The following is a 20,000-nucleotide window of genomic DNA, read 5'->3' on the forward strand; positions in this document are numbered from 1 at the left end:
TGCGTTTGATAAAATGTTCGATCATTGATATCAATAAAATATTCATTTGATAAAATGTTCAATAAACAATATCAATAAAAAATTGTGTTTGATAAAATGTTCAATAATAATATCAATAAAAAATGTGTTCGATACAATGTTCGATAATTGATATCAATAAAATATGCATTTGATCAAATGTCCAATAATCAATATCAATAAAAAATGCGTTCGATAAAATGTTCGATAGTTGATATCAAAATATGCGTTTCATAAAATGTTCAATAATCGATATCAATAAAAAATGTGTTTGATGAAATGTTCGATAATCGATATCAGTAAAATACGTGTTTGATAAAATGTTCGATTATTGATATCAATAAAATATGCGTTTGATAAAATTTTGATTGTTGATATCAATGAAAAAGCGTTTGATAAAATATTTGATAATTGATATCAATAAAATATGCATTTGATATAATGTTCGATAATTGACATCAGTGAAAGGGGACGGCGTGGCCAAGTTGGTAGAGTGGCTGTGCCAGCAATCGGAGTGTTGCTGGTTACTGGGGTTCGATTCCCACCTTCTACCTTCCTAGTCACGTCCGTTGTGTCCTTGGGCAAGACACTTCACCCTTTGCCTCTGATGGCTGCTGGTTAGCGCCTTGCATGGCAGCTCCCTCCATCAGTGTGTGAATGTGTGTGTGAATGGGTAAATGTGGAAATACTGTCAAAGCGCTTTGAGTACCTTGAAGGTAGAAAAGCGCTATACAAGTATAACCCATTTATCATTTATTATAAAAATGCATTTAATAAAATGTTCGATAATTGATATCACTAAAATATGCATTTGATAACATATTTGATCATTGATATCAATAAAATATGCATTTGATAAAATGTTTGATAATCAATATCAATAAAAAATGCGTTTGATAAAATGTTCAATAATTGATATCAATAAACTATGCGTTTGATAAAATGTTCGATAATTGATATCAATAAAATATGCCTTTGATAAAATGTTCAATAATTGATATCAATAAAAAATGTGTTTGATGAAATGTTCGATAATCGATATCAGTAAAATATGTGTTTGATAAAATGTTCGATTATTGATATCAATAAAATATGCCTTTGATAAAATGTTCAATAATCGATATCAATAAAAAATGTGTTTGATGAAATGTTCGATAATCGATATCAGTAAAATACGTGTTTGATAAAATGTTCGATTATTGATATCAATAAAATATGCGTTTGATAAAATGTTCCGATTATTGATATCAATAAAATATGCGTTTGATAAAATTTTGATTGTTGATATCAATGAAAAATGCGTTTGATAAAATATTTGATAATTGATATCAATAAAATATGCATTTGATATAATGTTCGATAATTGACATCAGTGAAAGGGGATGGCGTGGCGAAGTTGGTAGAGTGGCTGTGCCAGCAATCGGAGTGTTGCTGGTTACTGGGGTTCGATTCCCACCTTCTACCTTCCTAGTCACGTCCGTTGTGTCCTTGGGCAAGACACTTCACCCTTTGCCTCTGATGGCTGCTGGTTAGCGCCTTGCATGGCAGCTCCCGCCATCAGTGTGTGAATGTGTGTGTGAATGGGTAAATGTGGAAATACTGTCAAAGCGCTTTGAGTACCTTGAAGGTAGAAAAGCGCTATACAAGTATAACCCATTTATTATTTATTATAAAAATGCATTTAATAAAATGTTCGATAATTGATATCACTAAAATATGCATTTGATAACATATTTGATCATTGATATCAATAAAATATGCATTTGATAAAATGTTTGATAATCAATATCAATAAAAAATGCGTTTGATAAAATGTTCAATAATTGATATCAATAAACTATGCGTTTGATAAAATGTTCGATAATTGATATCAATACAATATGCCTTTGATAAAATGTTCAATAATTGATATCAATAAACTATGCGTTTGATAAAATGTTCGATAATTGATATCAATAAAATATGCCTTTGATAAAATGTTCAATAATTGATATCAATAAAAAATGCGTTTGATAAAATGATTGACAACTTCTTTGCTTCTTGGTGGGAAGAAAGCCAAAGTATGGAAGCGAGGTTTAGTTGCATGAACAAAGGCAGTCGCTCAAAGCAGGAAGTGATTTAAGGCTGCGCGATTATTGCCTAACTAAATAACCTAGTGTGTTAAATATTCTGCCTGTGCGAAAACATTAATGTTCAGTTACACATTTTAGTATTTATTATGATTGTTGTAATTTTTCAAATTAATGCATATGTTATTTTATTATTTTTTTAATTAACAAACTTAACTGTTTATATTTAATTTTTTATTTGGAGAGCTTCTAATATTTTAGATCAGGGTTGTCTGAACTGACTGTCTTTTTAGTTTTAAAAACATACTAAAAACTGATATATACAGGTATATTTAAAGGCCTACTGAAACCCACTACTACCGACCACGCAGTCTGATAGTTTATATATCAATGATGAAATCTTAACATTATAACACATGCCAATACGGCCGGGTTAACTTATAAAGTGACATTTTAAATTTGCCGCTAAACTTCCGGTTCGAAACGCCTCTGAGGATGACGTATGCGCGTGACGTAGCCCGACGAACACGGGTATGCCTTCCACATTGAAGCCGGTACGAAAAAGCTCTGTTTTCATTTCATAATTCCACAGTATTCTGGACATCTGTGTTCGTGAATCTGTTTCAATCATGTTCATTGCATTATGGAGAAGGAAGCCAAGCAAGCAAAGAAGAAAGTTGTCGGTGCGAAATGGACGTATTTTTCGAACGTAGTCAGCCACAACAGTACACAGCCGGCGCTTCTTTGTTTACATTCCCGAAAGATGCAGTCAAGATGGAAGAACTCGGATAACAGAGACTCTAACCAGGAGGACTTTTGATTTGGATACACAGACGCCTGTAGAGAACTGGGACAACACAGACTCTTACCAGGATTACTTTGATTTGGATGACAAAGACGCAGACGTGCTACTGTGAGTATGCAGCTTTGGCTTTTTTTTGCGTATGTACGTAACTTTTTTAAAATATATAAGCTTTATGAACCTTGGGTTAGGTGAACGGTCTTTTGGGCTGAGTGATTGTGTGTGTTGATCATGTGTTTGAATTGTATTGGCGTGTTCTATGGAGCTAGGAGCTAGCAGAGGAGCTAGGAGCTAGCATAACACGTACCGTACCGTAAGTGCGCGTCACGTACGTAACTTTTTAAAAATATATAAGCTTTATGAACCTTGGGTTAGGTGAACGGTCTTTTGGGCTGAGTGATTGTGTGTGTTGATCGGGTGTTTGAATTGTATTGGCGTGTTCTATGGAGCTAGGAGCTAGCAGAGGAGCTAGGAGCTAGCATAACAAACACGCAGGTGTTATTATGCAGGATTAATTTGTGGCATATTAAATATAAGCCTGGTTGTGTTGTGGCTAATAGAGTATATATATGTCTTGTGTTTATTTACTGTTGTAGTCATTCCCAGCTGAATATCAGGTACCGTGAGTATGCAGCCTTGGCTGCTAAACATTCGATAACTTGACCGTATGTGCGCGTCACGTACGTAACTTTTTAAAAATATATAAGCTTTATGAACCTTGGGTTAGGTAAACGGTCTTTTGGGCTGAGTGATTGTGTGTGTTGATCAGGTGTTTGAATTGTATTGGCGTGTTCTATGGAGCTAGGAGCTAGCAGAGGAGCTAGGAGCTAGCATAACAAACACGCAGGTGTTTTTATGCAGGATTAATTTGTGGCATATTAAATATAAGCCTGGTTGTGTTGTGGCTAATAGAGTATATATATGTCTTGTGTTTATTTACTGTTGTAGTCATTCCCAGCTGAATATCAGGTCACCCCCGGCTCTCACAGCATCTTCCCTATCTGAATAGCTTCAACTCCCCACTAGTCCTTCACTTGCACTTTACTCATCCACAAATCTTTCATCCTCGCTCAAATTAATGGTGAAATTGTCGCTTTCTCGGTCCGAATCTCTCTCACTTCATGCGGCCATCATTGTAAACAATAGGGAACTTTGCGTATATGTTCAACTGACTACGTCACGCTACTTCCGGTAGGTGCAAGCCTTTTTTTTATCAGATACCAAAAGTTGCAATCTTTATCGTCGTTGTTCTATACTAAATCCTTTCAGCAAAAATATGGCAATATCGCGAAATGATCAAGTATGACACATAGAATAGATCTGCTATCCCCGTTTAAATAAAAAAAATTCATTTCAGTAGGCCTTTAAAGACAGCATTTTGTGGTGTTATTATTAGTAGTAGTAAAAAAATGACAGCTTTTTCCTCATTAGAGTCCATTGTGTTGCTCTTTTTTCTTACATTATCACATTCTTACACATAGTTTGTTTTTAGAAAGATACTATATGTTATTATTTGCACAAAGAATTGGTATCGGATCGGTATCGCTGTTACCAGCATGAATTTTACTTGGTATCGGATCTGAAAGAAAATCAGTGGAAAAACTTTTGATGGTGACTAGGCCTGGGCCGATAGTCAATAAATCAATTAGTCAAACGATGAATGAAAATTAAGTTAAAATATTTTGCCGGCATTGATAAATTGTGAGTCTCAACCTGGTAGAACGAGGTCTCACTCTGTGCATCGCGTTTATTTAACAGTAGAATTAACTGAACGCAGTGAGCCCTCTTTTCAGTCGTCCACAATCTTTGTCTCGGGTGTGTAGAGCGCAGGACGGCGAGCTCACACACACAGGAAGTACAAATGTCCCCCTTTGGGAATATTTCAGCTTCAAAACAGAGGGGCAATATAAGCCCATCAACACGGATAAAACGAGCGAGAATGACGTGATGGCAACAAGAAAAAATGTTTCAACTGGTTAAAAAATGCACTTTAATATGTTTATATTTAATTTAAATGTTTGTTTACAGAAATGAGTAAATTTTGTTTGTTTATTTTGGATAACTCAAAATTATTTACCTTCCAATTACAGTGCAATGGTAAACAATTCTAAGTAATGATACAGTCATTAAATCCTTTTAAATGGTTACTTGCAATATTATTATATTATGATTACAGTACATTATGATCACTGCATAGTTTTTATTGGTTATTTCTTCAGTTTAAAAGCACATTGTAGACAAAAGTCTGTCTGCATAAAGCCAAATATAAAGTAGATTATTGCATATTGTTGTGTTGACTGACAGTCTAAAAGTATTTTATTTTATGCATTTATATTTCTCAAATATAAAAATCGCAAATCGAATCGTAGTTTTGGGCAGAAAAAACAGTTATTAGGTTTTTTCTCAATATCATGCAGCCCTAAAGGGATCACTGATCAGTGGGAGTGACACGCCAACAGCCAATCGGGTGACAGTATCAACTATCAAGTTCAGTTGTCTGGCGGTTGATTCTTGGCATGGAGTGAGAAGAGAAAGTAAAAATGAAGAAATTGTGGATAAAAGAGTGAAAGTCACCTGGACATTATAACACTTTTTTGGATTTCTTTTAAAAAGGGACCGTAGTCAGACCAATGTGGTCTGTGAATGATGCAAGGCGCTCACCCTTTAGAGCACAGCTGTAACTTCCTGGCACTAAACCTGCAGAAAGTAGTTCTTCTCAGGTTTCTTTATGTTTACATTTTCACACTTTGCACTATTTTCTTACACTTTATTAAGCATTTTTCACATATTCCTTATTTTTGCGCCTTCATTTTTTTCAATTTGGTTTTGCCATTTTGTTTACATTGTTTTCTACACTTGTGTTGAGGGAATTATAATCAGAGAAAAGTTACATTTGAAATAAATATTCTATATATTTTTCTCCTGGTCCATATTTTCCATAAGTGATAAAAGGTACAGTATCAACAATTATCGATATCGACCGATATAAAACACTTGCATCGTGATACGGTTTTCAGCCATATCGCCCAGCCCTGCTGTGTGTGTTTGTGTGCATGCTTCAGTGTTGGCGTTTGCATGTTGAGCTTGATTGTCAATGCTGGAGAATTAAAGCTTTACTGTCCAAAGCCGGCAGCTAAATTCTCACCCTTCATTCCACAGTCTGGCACAAAAAAAAAGAAAGAAAAAAAGTCAACCGTACAAAAGCGAGAAAAACAATGTTTGCAAATCTGTTAAAAGCTCAGATTGATCGCACCTGGAAGAAGAAGCACAGGGAGAAAGACAAAGAGGAAAGACGTGTAAGAATCACAGTAGTACATCTCCCATGCAATCATCTTAAATCAGGAATTATTTCAATGGACATCTGAGTGCTAAATATTTTTGTAGCTAAAAATCTTTATTCAAGTCTACGTTTTGAGACGTGGCAGAGCCTTACATTGACGTTATATACTGTAAATTCAGGACTATAAGTCACTATTTTTTTTCCGTCACTTTGAACCCTGCGGCTTATAAAACGGTGCGACTAATTGATGGATTTTTCTTCGCTGACGGCCATACAGCAAATAGTATTCGTTAAAAGCAAGCAAAGACACTTAAATAGCGTGTTATTGTTTGTGCTATGGCGGTATCTTTTGGACACTTTACCTGCTGTTTAAAGCTTTTAACCGGAAGAAGAAGTGTCGTTCCGTCTTCTGGCGGTCCATAGCGTTTCTACTTGTATGGATTCTTCATTCACCATTCCAAGCAATATTCGTAAGTTTTACTAACCCCGTTTCCATATGAGTTGGGAAATTGTGTAAGTTGTAAATATAAACGGAATGCAATGATTTGCAAATCATTTTCAACCCATATTCAGTTCAGATGTTACAAAGACAACATATTTGATGTTCAAACTGATAAACTTTTTTTTTTGTGCAAATAATCATTAACTTTAGAATTTGATGCCAGCAACACGTGACAAAGAAGTTGGGAAAGGTGGCAATAAATACTGATAAAGTTGAGGAATGCTCATCAAACACTTATTTGGAACATCCCACAGGTGAACAGGCAAATTGGGAACAGGTGGGTGCCATGATTGGGTATAAAAGTAGATTCCATGAAATGCTAAGTCATTCACAAACAAGGATGGGGCGAGGGTCACCACTTTGTCAACAAATGCGTGAGCAAACTGTTAAACAGTTTAAGAAAAACCTTTCTCGACCAGCTATTGCAAGGAATTTAGGGATTTCACCATCTACGGTCTGTAATATCATCAAAGTGGTGAACATGCCCTTTCCCAACTAGTTTGGCACGTGTTGCAGCCATGAAATTCTAAGTTAATTATTATTTGCACAAAAAAAATTAAGTTTATCAGTTTGAACATCAAATATCTTGTCTTTGTAGTGCATTCAATTGAATATGGGTTGAAAAGGATTTGCAAATCATTGCATTCCGTTTATATTTACATCTAACACAATTTCCCAACTCATATGGAAACGGGGTTTGTACAATATAACTAAAACAATTCTTACTTACTAAACAGTCCCATGTGTGATGTCTGTAGGAGTGTTTTCATGCATATTTGTACATACTATCGTAACGTAATGCAGCTAGCGTCGTTAGCATTAGCTAATATGCTAACACGTTTACGAGTGTCTTTATTAGTATTATCAACTTACAATGGCATTTTTTTTGGTATTGTTTCAGTTTCGTAAATTCACCAAAACGTGACCGTGGAGTTATTGAGTCTGTTTAGCTCGGGGGTCGGCAATCCGCGGCTCTAGAGCCGCATGCGGCTCTTTAGCGCCGCCCTAGTGGCTCTCTGGAGCTTTTTTAAAAAATGTATGAAAAATGGAAAAAGATCAGTGGAAAAAAATATATATATATTTTTAATATGGTTTCTGTAGGAGGACAAACATGACACAAACCTCCCTAATTGTTATAAAGCACACTGTTTATATTAAACATGCTTCACTGATTCGCCGTTTTGTCCTACTAATTTTGGCGGTCCTTGAACTCACCGTACTTTGTTTACATGTATAACTTTCTCCGACTTCCTAGGACGTGTTTTATGCCACTTCTTTTTCTGTCTCATTTTGTCCACCAAACTTTTAACTTTGTGCATGAATGCACAAAGGTGAGTTTTGTTGATGTTATTGACTTGTGTGGAGCGCTAATCAGACATATTTGGTCACTGTATGACTGCGAGCTAATCGATGCTAACATGCTATTTAGGCTAGTGATATGTACATATTGCATCATTATGCCTCATTTGTAGCTATATTTGAGGTCATTTAGTTTCCTTTAAGTCCTCTTAATTCAATTTATATCTCATGAGTCATGACACACTATCTGGCTTTACATTTTTTGCGGCTCCAGACACATTTGTTTTTGTATATTTGGTCCAATATGGCTCTTTCAACATTTTGGGTTGCCGACCCCTGGTTTAGCTGATTGGAGAGCTAGCTTCCGCAAATAGTAAGTCCATGACGATGACTTCTGTTTTGTTTGTTCAGTTGTTTTACTGCCGTGTTACAGACACCGTTTGGAAACAATTAAGGCATGTAAATAAACATTTACAAAATGTTGCTGTGTAAATAACTTATTTCACAACATACTTGTCTGCGGCTTATAGTCCTGTGTGGGTAATATATGGGCAAAAAGTCATTTAGTTAGTGTGTCTTATATACCGGTGCGCCCTATTGTTTGGAAAGTACAGTTCTATAAGATAATACAGTGTTTTGTCGTTAAACATGTTGGATGGTGAGTGAGAAGTTCTGACCTGCTGTTACAGGCTGGTCACGCTAAAGCTGTCATCGTGTGCCGGGTCCAGAAGCTGGCACAGCACCCCTCCTCCTCCCTGAGACACCTGCGAGGGGTAGCGGTGCCCCATCCCCTGGCAGGACAGCTGGGACAGGGAGTAGCCGCCTGACTCCTCGTGCGCCGTCAGAGGGTCCAGGGTGGCTTTCGGATAGGAGGGCGGGGGCGTCAGCAGGCCCTGCCGGGCGCCCGCGGCAATGGCATGCAGGGTGAGCTCCTGCTTGTGGGCGGCGGCGGTACTGCACTCGTCGTAGAGCGAGGGCAAGGAGAGGGAGTGAGCGGCAACCTGATGGGGCTGATTGTTAGCGGGGTAAGATTTGGCATGGGAGCTCAGGGTCCCGTGGGCGTTGTGATGCTGCGGGTCATGAGGAGGCGGGTTCATGTGTGCGTTTGGGCTCGCGAGCAGACTCCCGTGAGTGTTCGCGTGCGGGCTGGTGTGCGGGTGGGCCGATGTACTCGGGCTCGGGCTGCTGCTGTGCGACGTTTGTCCGTACCAGTAGGGGGAGCCGCAGTAACTGGGGGAGTCGTACTGGGAGAAATGTGCCTCTTTGGGCGGGGGGCGATTGGAGGGACTCATGGCGGAGCTGCAATGGGGCGTTACCCGTGGTAGAGGGGAGCATGAGGGGGAGAAGGTTCTGGAGGGGACGAGGTGGTAGGACTGGGGCTTGGGGGGGTAAGGGGGAGACGAGACGCTGGGTGAGAGCGAGGAGGAGGACTCTCCAGGGTACAACGCTGGATATCGCTCCTCAGAGGACGGCGTGGAGGGGTGGGCCGAGTAAGGGGAGGGGTACTCACAGGGGTCCTGGAGGTAGCTGGATGGCAGTGCATGGGTGGGAGTAGCCAAGGGGGAGAGGCTGCTACTGTCCCCGCTGTAGTAGTCCAGCCCCTCCTGGAACAGCCCAGAGTCTAGACCTGGAGCCGTCAGTGCTGCAGCAGCGGCCTTTCCCCTGCCTTTGGATCCTGAAAGACGCTCTCTCTGACACCCGGACAGCCCGCCTCTCGCTCCCCTGGATCCTCTACCCCGTCCTCCCCGCTTAGGTCCAGGAGTGGGTGTCGAAGAGGGGCTGGATGGGGAGTCGGAGTGCAAAACGGAGCCCGCTTCCTTTTCCGATTGTTCAGTCCGTTTCCTGCGACCCCGGCCGGGTTTGCTGGTGCCGCCGCCCTGGAAGAGGACATTCTGGCTCCAGCTATACGAGGGTCCCGAAGCGCTCTCGTGCCAGTCGATCATAAGTTTCTCCAGGCTGGACAGGCTAGACTGACCCCCGTCTGCGCTGACCGTCTCCATCTGTTTGAACACGCCCCCCACGGAGGGAGGACCGCCCCCAGCGGCTGCCGAGCCGGGGTGCGAGGAGTCAGAGGACGACTCAGAAAGACTCTCAGGGAAAGGCGGTCTGTTTGCCTTCTGGGGGGTGTAATTTGAGATGTCCAAGATGTCCTTCGATTCATTGGCACCGTATTCGCCGTAAGCGTGCGGCCCGAAATTGTCAGCTGCCCAGCCACCGTAGCCTTGTCTGCGGAATATGTCACAACACAAATGATTCAAAACACAGAAAAATCAGTCATGAAGTAAATTACAGTGCAATGCTTCACTTTTTCCACATTTTGTTATGTTACAGTGTTATTTAATTTTCCTGAGGGAACTCTCCTGAAGGAATCAATAAAGTACTATCTATCTATCTGTCTATTCCAAAATGGAATACATTCAGTTGTATCCTTAAAATTCTTCATAAAATGACAATGTGAAAAGGTTTTTACAATTTACTTTTTAAAGTACTGAGCAAGCTGTGAATACTTATGAAGAAGAGATTTTGTTGTTCCTTATTTTCAATAAATTTGCAAAAATAAAAACATTTCCACATTGTCATTATGGGGTTTTCGCTGTAAAATTTTTGAGAACAAAAATGAATATATTCCATTTTGGAATAGGGCTGTAACATAACATGTAAAAAAAAGTGGAGCGCCGTGAATGCTTTCCGGATGCGCTGTACAGTAAGTGGACTTTCTTCAAGATGATGTCATGGAACTTAGTAAGTGTACAAGCAATGTGATTGGACGTTAGGGTTAGGTAATAGGTACAGTTGTCCCTCGCCACATCCCTCTCTATTACATCACAGATTATTTTTTCTTTTAAAAAAACACTTTTTTAAAGAATACTTTACATACATGTGGCCGATATTAAGTGTCAAATTAGGTTTTATTTGTATCTTATATGTATATCAGTGCAGTATTTTTCTTGAACTTATTTAATATTATGATGTGGGGATCGATACAAATATTCAACAAGCGCCCACCCCCAGCACCGGCCTTGATCAAATCGCTGTAGGTAAAACCACTCCACTGAGCTGCTAGGAACATCCCCTCTCCCTCAACACTTGTTGATTGTTGACTTTTGTCGTCTACTGAGATCACGGCCGTCTCCATAGCAACCTGCTGTGTTACCGCGAAGAGACACTGCGGAATAAAAGCACCGAAATTGGGGCGCCAGACGAAGCGATGTCTCCAGCATATGGACGCACACATGCGTCCACGGACACGGGGCGGTATAGCTCGGTTGGTAGAGTGGCCGTGCCAGCAACTTGAGGGCTCCAGGTTCGATCCCCGCTTCCGCCATCCTAGTCACTGCCGTTGTGTCCTTGGGCAAGACACTTTACCCACCTGCTCCCAGTGCCCACCCACACTGGTTTAAATGTAACTTAGATATTGGGTTTCACTATGTAAAAGCGCTTTGAGTCACTAGAGAAAAAGCGCTATATAAATTTAATTCACTTCACTTAACTACACAAACATGCACATACTCTTTCCCCCCCAATACCGATAATTTCCAATATTACATTTTAAAGTATTTATCGGCTGATAATATCGGCAGTCCGATACTATCGGACATCTCTAGTGCTTATGTTTGCTGAGGTTTTTTTCCTAGTCTCACACTGCGCCCCCTACCGGAGCGTAGTTTGGGGGTGGCTTTTTATTGTCCCTCCTCCTCCTTGTTTTTTTCTTTTCCATCTTTTAATTGGCGCCGCCCTTGTGGCGACCCATTCAGCCTTCTGGTATATGCAACGTCTCAGGCATAATATGGACACACATGCGGAACGCGGACCATGGGTCTGTTCCCTTTCTGGCTGCGGGTGCGGTTGCCTGCCTGCACCGTAGCACCCTCCCCCATTAAGTCTCGAGTTTGTACGTCATAATGTGTGCTTATGTTTGCTGAGGTTTTTTCCCTAGTTTGGGGGTGGCTTTTTATCCTCCCTCCTCCTTCTTGTTTTTTCTTTACCATCTTTTAAGTGGCGCCGCCCATGTAGCGACCCATTGAGCCCTCTGGTCCGGTCTACCCCCTGTCATATTGTATTTCTGTTTCGTGGAAGTTCGTTAAGCCCGGTCAGGCCTGGAACTGATTAGGCGCAATAAACGAGGGAGGACTGTAATGACTGTGACAGCGTGTGTGCATGGTTGTGTTTTGGAGATGTACCTGTAGCTCCACTGGTTGCAGTTGTACTGTTTATAACATTCTGGCGAGGAGGAGGAGCTGAAGGGGCTGCCCTTGGCCACCGACATGAACCCCGCCCCTGGTGACGCGGGCCCTGCTCCAGCACTCCCGCCGTAGCCCTTTCTGGCTGCGTGGTAGCTGGAGTAACCCATCGGACCACGGTCCTGAACCACGTTCTTGACATAGGAAAAACTGCAGTCCGACGACCTTTGGGGCCCGATGCAAGAAGACGAGGCGTAGGCGGGCGAGTAGTGGCCATAGCCGGCTGGGTGGGGGGAGCTGGGAGAGTGCGAGAGAGATGGAGGAGTAGATTTGTGGTAGGTGGATGGGGTCGGGGACGTTTGGGTCTGGCCCCCGTAGCTGTATGGCGGCCCGGCTGAGGAGCAGTGTGTCTGTCCCGATTCATCTGCCGCCGAGCTTGTCCCGTTGGCGCCCCATTTGGCGGGGGACCACCTGTGACCCGGGGCAGGGCTGGATGGCTCGTAACCGGGGGCCGATGAATCTTTGCGGGCGTTTGATTGTGCAATGTCCAAAAGTTCCGAGGAGTCGTCAGAGTCCAGCAGGGATCGGAAATATCCGGCAAACAGACCTTGTGAGTCCTCCCCGGCTGGTCCGACACCCCTTCCCCCACCTGAGCGGCCGTAGCCCCCCCTCCTCCCGACCTCACAGGAAGAAAAGCCCCCCCTTGTAGACACACAGAGCTGATATCCTCTTAAAGCTTTCTCCCCCCAGCCTCCGGACCCATTAGGCCAGTCCTGTCCCGTGCCATCCTCCTCCCCTTTGAATGTGCCGTTTTTTCTGACTCGTCTCTTCCTGACTGCTTTCTCGCCCCCAAGCTCCGTTCCAACCACCCCGCCTCCTCTGCCGACACCCCCAACCCTCTTCCCCCTCTTCCTGGGTAGTCCGTGCTCAGAGAAGGGACTCAGCTTGCGCTTCTTGCCAATGGATTCAAAGAAGTCACTGAAGGTGCTGTCATTATGTTCCCTCCCCCCGGCGCCCCCTGCTCCGCCACTACCTCTCCCGGCGCCCCCTCTGCCGCCCCGAGGCCGCCGAAACCCAGTGAGCCGGTGCAGGAGGGTGGACAGTCCCGGGTTTTCCGAGGGGGTGTGGAAGCTTTCCGGCTCGCTGGGTGTCCAGCAGCGAGGCGGGGAACATCGTCCCGTGGTAGGGGGCTGGCGGTTCAAAAAGGCCAGTTTGGACAGCACGTCCCCATACTCCGTCTTCACATCATTAGCGTCGTTGACGTACGACGGGAAAGGACAAGGTAGTTTAGTCCGCCGCTTCCTCCTGGGCTTCTTGATCTGGTCTCCGTTCCCACAAGCATTGGGGGTCTCTCCTGCAATCAAGGGCACGGCCTGTTTAGGTGGGCGCCCCCGCCGTCGTTTAAGAATAACCGGCAGCTCCCCGGGGGGGAACATGACCATGACGCTTTTGCCGTTGTTCTTCATGCGGAGCAGCGCGGTGGGCTCCTTGACCACCTCTGGGCCTTCCGAGTTCCCGTCGTTGCTCTTCTCCGCTCCCGTAATTGTCTCCAAATTGGAAATCTTGTAGGTTTTCTGTCGCCGGCCGAGGCTGACGGGAATGCGAGCCACCTTGACGACGATCCTCCTCACCTGCGCAGCAGAGAACAAGGACAGGAGTTGTCACCATTGCTGATCATGCGTTTTGTTTAAGAGCACTGACCAAAACATACTTTTACTATTCAAACAAATGAATAATGGCCGACGATGCATACATACATACAGAAGGAGGTTTTCTAACCTGTAACCTGTTTTGAAAAAGTTTCATTATAATTATTATACCAAATAATTAGGGGTGTAATGGTACATGTATTTGTATTGAACCGTTTCGGTACGGGGGTTCCGGTTCGGTGCGGAGGTGTACCGAACGAGTTTCCACACGGACATATAAAGTAGCGTACCGCACGTTGTGTAAACAATGCACACCGAAGCACAACACACGGCATGCTAGCAGCGACGGGGCTAGGATAGACTGACCATACGTCCTCTTTTCACCGGACATGTCCTCTTTTGCGGAGCTGTCAGGGCGGGGTTTCTTAAATGCCTCAAATGTCCGGCATTTTGAGTTAGGGTTGCGTGTATTTTCAATGTATGTTCAGGGTTAAGAAGGGGTTAAAAACAAAACAAATTGTGCGCGCAGCAGCATTGGTGAGGGAGGGGCAGAGACAGAGAGCGAGAGAGTTATGATAAACACGCATGCGTCGCCAGGCTCTGCTTTTTATCCATAGATTTATCACATTTCATTTTTTATTATCTATAGCAGGGGTGTCAAAAGTGTGCCCCGGAGGCCATTTGCGGCCCACAGCTAATGTTTTAAAGGCCCACGGCACTAGGGCTGCAAAAATAGTTGGCGATTAATTTAGTCATCGATTCGTTGGATCTATGCTATGCGCATGCGCAGAGGCTACTTTTTTTTCTTTCTTTTTTTTTTTAAACCTTTATTTATAAACTGCTGAGAAACAATAATCAAAATAAGTATGGTGCCAGTATGCTGTTTTTTTCCCCAATAAAATACTGGAAAGGATAGAAATGTAGTTTGTCTCCTTTATCCGATTATTAATCGATGTAATAATCGACAGATTAATCGATTATCAAATTAGTTGTTAGTTGCATCCCTACACGACACATTCTAAAAATACTATTAAAACAAACAAAAACATAACAAAAGTGAAATAAAAAAGCTTAAAGGTTAAATGTAATTTAGAAAAAGTTGCAATGTTGACTAATAAAACAAAGCTGTTTTTTTTTCTTTCAAACTGTCATTGCTCAAAACATAATACTGAATCAAAATCAATGTTATTATGAATTATTGACCTATCAAAGGTTCCGATTACTACACATCAAATACTCCACTAAGAAAAACATTTTTGGTGGAAGATTTATCAAATTTGGTAAATAAATAACCAAAACATTTATGTTTTGTTGTTTTCTTACTGTACCGAAAATGAACCGAACCGTGACCTCTAAACCGAGGTACGTACCGAACCGAAATGTTTGTGTACCTTTACACCCCTACAAATAATACATTGCGATAGGGCTTGGCCATATATTTTTACTTCAACTCGATATTCGATATATATCTCGATATATTTTCCAGTGAAAGTATACATATAAAGATATTCATTTTTGAGCGAGATTCACTGAAATTGAAGTGAATGACAACTGTACTGTTACCAGTCAGTGGCACTTTTATCAACCCACTTAGTCAAGATGGGTATTAACAGCACAGAAAAGAAACCGTTTATGTAGCACAGAATTACATAACATAAATCAAATTATCTATCTATGATCTTCCTCACTTCGGCATACATTTTTGGCAGCATTTCTCGTGCGAAATATGCCCGGCTTGGCAACTGGGGAAAAGTTTTGATTTGGGCTTACATGGTAAACAACTCAAATTAATGTTTTATCCAGAGGCATACATTTGTCCAAATGTGGCCAAGTAGACGCATTGTGGGTTTCCTGGACGTGGTCTACATTGTTAAGAGAAAAATCTAAATAAGATAATCCCTCTGACATCTTCCACTAGTTTTTTTTATATATAAATCGCCCGCTTGAAAATTCCCTCTTCTCTTCTACGACTTTCTCGTCGTCATTTGGGATGTCTGTTGTGATTTCCCTTCCTGGTTCCATGAACCGCCCTATCTTGCCTCTGATTAGTCTAATCTCAACCAATTGTGACTCTTCATAGTAAACAACCAACCAATCATGGATGTTTAAGTCCCATCTTAAAAACTCATTTGTATACTATAGCCTTTAAATAGACCCCCCTTTCTAGACCAGTTGATCTGCCGTTTCTTTTCTTTTCTGCTCTGCCCCCCTCTCCCTTGTGGAGGGGGAGTTGCACAGGTCCGGTGGCCATGGATGAAGTGCTGGCTGTGCTGTCCAGAGTCGGGACCCGGGGTGGACCGCTCGCCTGTGCATCAGTTGGGGACATCTCTGCGCTGCTGACCCGTCTCCGCCGGGATGGTCTCCTGCTGGCCCCACTATGGACTGGACACTCACTATTATGTTAGATCCACTATGGACTGGACTCTCACTATTATGTTAGACCCACTATGGACTGGACTCTCACTATTATGTTAGATCCACTATGGACTGGACTCTCACTATTATGTTAGATCCACTATGGACTGGACTCTCACTATGGACTGGACTCTCACTCTCACTTTGAGTCTGCCTTGTGTATGAAAAGCGCTATACAAATAAAGTTGCCTTGCCTTGCCTATTATGTTAGATCCACTATGGACTGGACTCTCACTATTATGTTAGATCCACTATGGACTGGACTCTCACTATTATGTTAGCTCCACTATGGACTGGACTCTCACTATTATGTTAGATCCACTATGGACTGGACTTTCAAACTATTATGTTAGATCTACTATGGACTGGACTTTCACACTATTATGTTAGATCCACTATGGACTGGACTCTCACTATTATGTTAGATCCACTATGGACTGGACTTTCACAATTTTATGCTAGACCCACTCGACGTCCATTGCACCGGTCTCCCCTAGAGGGGAGGGGTCACCCACATCTGCGGTCCTCTCCAAGGTTTCTCATAGTCATTCTCATTGACATCCCAATGGGTTGAGTTTTTCCTTGCCCTTATGTGGGATCTGAACTGAGGATGTCGTTGTGGCTTGTGCAGCCCTTTGAGACACTTGTGATTTAGGGCTATATAAATAAACATTGATTGATTGATTGATGTTTTTATACATGCAAGCACGTCTTGGAAGGAGGAAGGGGATGGAGGGGTTTAGTAGCCCATGAGAGGGAGCAAGGAGCGGGGAAGAACAAGGAACACAACAAATAAGCGATGTTTGGTCATTTTAACTTGAAATAAATTATATCGATATTCCGATATTTTCTTAATTGATATCTTGTTTAAAAATATATCGATATATCTTACAAACTCGATATATCGCCCAGCCCTACATTGCGAGAATCGATTCCGAATCGAATCGTCACCCTATGAATCGGATCAAATGGTTAGGTAATCCTACTAACCGCTGAGATCTAGTTCTTGAATGTAAACAAGGATGGGCGAATCATTACAAATAGACAGTAATGATAGGAAGCATGGTATCAGTAATTAGTTCATATTGTCGTGATTAGATTAAAAAAAAAAAAAAGTATTATCACAAACCCTTTTTTTGGTTTTTGTTATAGTTTACAAACTCAAGAAATAAGTCTTTAACCAAAAGATTTAAATCAGAGGCAAGAGTAGTTTTTGCTAATATTTAGTTAATTCGCAATATTGACTTTATTTGCTCAAACTATTGTATGTAATTATAAGAGAATACAATAATTTGAACATTTAATCGACATTGTCACACGGCGTGTGTTTGTTTGATTATTATTCTTGATCGTGAAAACTATCATATATCAAATACATCCCGATCAAAATATCAGTATCACAATTGGTGTGACCGACACTGCTACTGTAACTACTTGGTATTGGAACAAACAAGAGATGCATAAGTCATTATTACATTTTAACAGAAGTATAAATGTTACAAGAGAAAGTAAGCAGATATTACCAGTAGATGAATAATAGTTTTGATGAAATATACAACTGGAAGTGATGTAATATGTCACCTCATACTTCAGCAGATACCTTTTTGAAATGTTTCCATGATCATGTGTATGCCAAATAATATATTGTTAGTTTGTACAATATGTTAGTAACTCACTCCGACAAAACGTCCACACCTCCTGCCGCTGGGAGACAAAATCTGCAGCTCCACGGGCTCCTTCTTCACGTGCGGCCCGCCAGCCCCCACCATCGGCGGAGGGAGGAGAGCGGCGCCGCACTCTGCGGCGGCCTTGGCTGCCGCCAGACGCCGTCTCATGACGCTTTTCGGGCCGGGTTTCTGTACCGACTTGGGAACGGGCCTCGACCTAGATTTGGGTCCGGGTCTGTGTCCGAGTCTGGGCCCTGGTTTCGGCGCAGCTTTGGAGACGGGTTCCGGTACGGTTAGCGCAAGAGGAGCACCTACAGGGGAGGCGGCGGCGAGGGGCGGAGCCTCAACAGTTGGCTGTTCCTTTTTCAGAATCACCGCCTCCACCTTCTCCTCCTTCACCCTCCAGATCTTCTCTTCCGATGCTTTCACCTCCTCCTCGCCTCCTTTGTCCTTATCCGATTTCCGCTCGCCGTTCTCCGGCGTTCGGCGGAGGCGGGAGGATTTGCGCACGTGACAGGGGAAGCGGGAACGTCCGGAGCTGCGGAGCGCATACTTCCTCTCGGCCTCCACCAGAAGAGGCGTGGAACCCGTGTTCTGGTTCAGATTGGCAGGAACCGGACCAATCTTTGAGGGCGTATCCATTTCTGCTGCGAGGGTCCGCACCGAAGTGGGATGATTGCCAAGCGCTAACGACAAAGGCTGAGGTGACGATGTGCGTGCAGTTCTCGCGGAAACCGAACGTGCGGGTCCACGAGAATCCAAATTGGCGTGAGAAAGCGTCTGTGCGTCTATGTGTGTTTGCATGATTCCCAGCGCCTCGACGCCAGCTGCTTCCCGTCAGTAGACACGGCGCCCGGCCCTTGCTGTAGATGGAGGCCGTTAGCCAGTGTGGAGGGTCACCGGTTCCAGGTCATGGCGCGCGTGACCTAGGAACCCCCAGGTCCAGAGCTCGGGCCCTTCACCTTTGTCCTCAACCAGTTAGAGTCCAAATGTCCATGCAAGCACTTTGTTGTCCTCTGCAGCTGGTCAAGAAGATTGCGGGCCTAAAGATGCAAACAAATCATCAGCATTAGTCACCACGCCCTCCTGATGCCTCGCCATAAACATGTCAGCTGTCTGTGCAGAAGGTCATGACTTGTTGGAGTTCACAAAAAAATAGATTCACATCCTCATTGTCAAGGCTTGGACTATGGCGTGGTTTGTTCTCCCGTGGTGCAAATGATATGGACCGAACATGGCGTGAAGTTAAATACATGATTTAATAATAGACTGTAAAAAGTATAAACAAAAGGCGCGCACAAGGCGGGGAACAAACTTGGCTAATAAAACAAAACTAGCACAAAGGCAGAACTATGGAAAAAAAGGAACAAACAATAGGCGCTCACAGCGGAGGTACAAAAACAGTGACTTGAATAAACAAAAAACTTATGTGGCAAGAAAAGAGCAGCATGAACTATGACACGGACAGAGTAAGCAGCGTGTCAAGAGTGCAGAGCATGAATGTGATGTCGCCAGGCCGAGCAACAGAAAATGACAGGCTTAAATAGTCAAGTGGCGATTGAAAACAGGTGCGTGAGTTCAAATGAATCAGGTGCGTGAGTCCAAAAACAGGTGAAACTAATAAGTAGTCATGGAAACAAAACAAGCAAGAGTGCACAACCAGGAACTAAAAAGAGTCCAAAAAATAAACAGCACATGGCCAAACAAAAACATGATCAACAGATATGACACTCATCGCGATTCTTATTCAGCCCGATTAAAAAATGATTCATAACTTTTTTTTAATAAAATAAATAAATAATGTGTGTATGTATACAATCGTGGTCAAATGTTTACATACACTTGTAAAGAACATAATGTCATGGCTGTCTTGAGTTTCCAATAATTTCTACAACTCTTATGTTTTTGTGATAGAGTGATTGGAGCACATACTTTTTGGTCACAAAAAACATTCATGAAGTTTGCTTCTTTTATGAATTTATTATGGGTCTACTGAAAATGTGAGCAAATCTGCTGGGTCAAAAGTATACATACAGCAATGTTAATATTTGCTTACATGTCCCTTGGCAAGTTTCACTGCAATAAGGCGCTTTTGGTAGCCATCCACAAGCTTCTGCT

General features: G+C 42.6%; 1 protein-coding gene across 2 annotated transcripts in view; it reads right to left on the reverse strand.

The window, feature by feature from the left end:
* ahdc1 (AT hook, DNA binding motif, containing 1) overlaps window positions 1-20,000 on the reverse strand; it is a 46,372-nt gene that overhangs the window by 14,174 nt on the left and 12,198 nt on the right. The window contains exons 2-6 of one of the 2 annotated variants that reach the window (XR_009826209.1): window positions 17,892-18,925; window positions 12,152-13,782; window positions 8,648-10,196; window positions 4,262-6,142; window positions 1-2,427 (exon numbers count right to left, since the gene is read on the reverse strand). The exon at window positions 1-2,427 is cut by the window's left edge and continues 1,051 nt beyond it. Coding sequence is in view for 1 of the 2 variants with exons in the window: in XM_062047220.1 (XP_061903204.1) it covers window positions 8,654-10,196; window positions 12,152-13,782; window positions 17,892-18,686 (3,969 nt within the window). In the remaining variant the exon portion in view is untranslated. The remainder of the gene's footprint in view (window positions 2,428-4,261; window positions 6,143-8,647; window positions 10,197-12,151; window positions 13,783-17,891; window positions 18,926-20,000) is intronic. The other variant, XM_062047220.1, reaches the window with a different exon arrangement.

The sequence above is a fragment of the Entelurus aequoreus genome, linkage group LG05, assembly GCF_033978785.1.
Source record: "Entelurus aequoreus isolate RoL-2023_Sb linkage group LG05, RoL_Eaeq_v1.1, whole genome shotgun sequence".
NCBI classification, from domain to species: Eukaryota; Metazoa; Chordata; class Actinopteri; order Syngnathiformes; family Syngnathidae; genus Entelurus; species Entelurus aequoreus.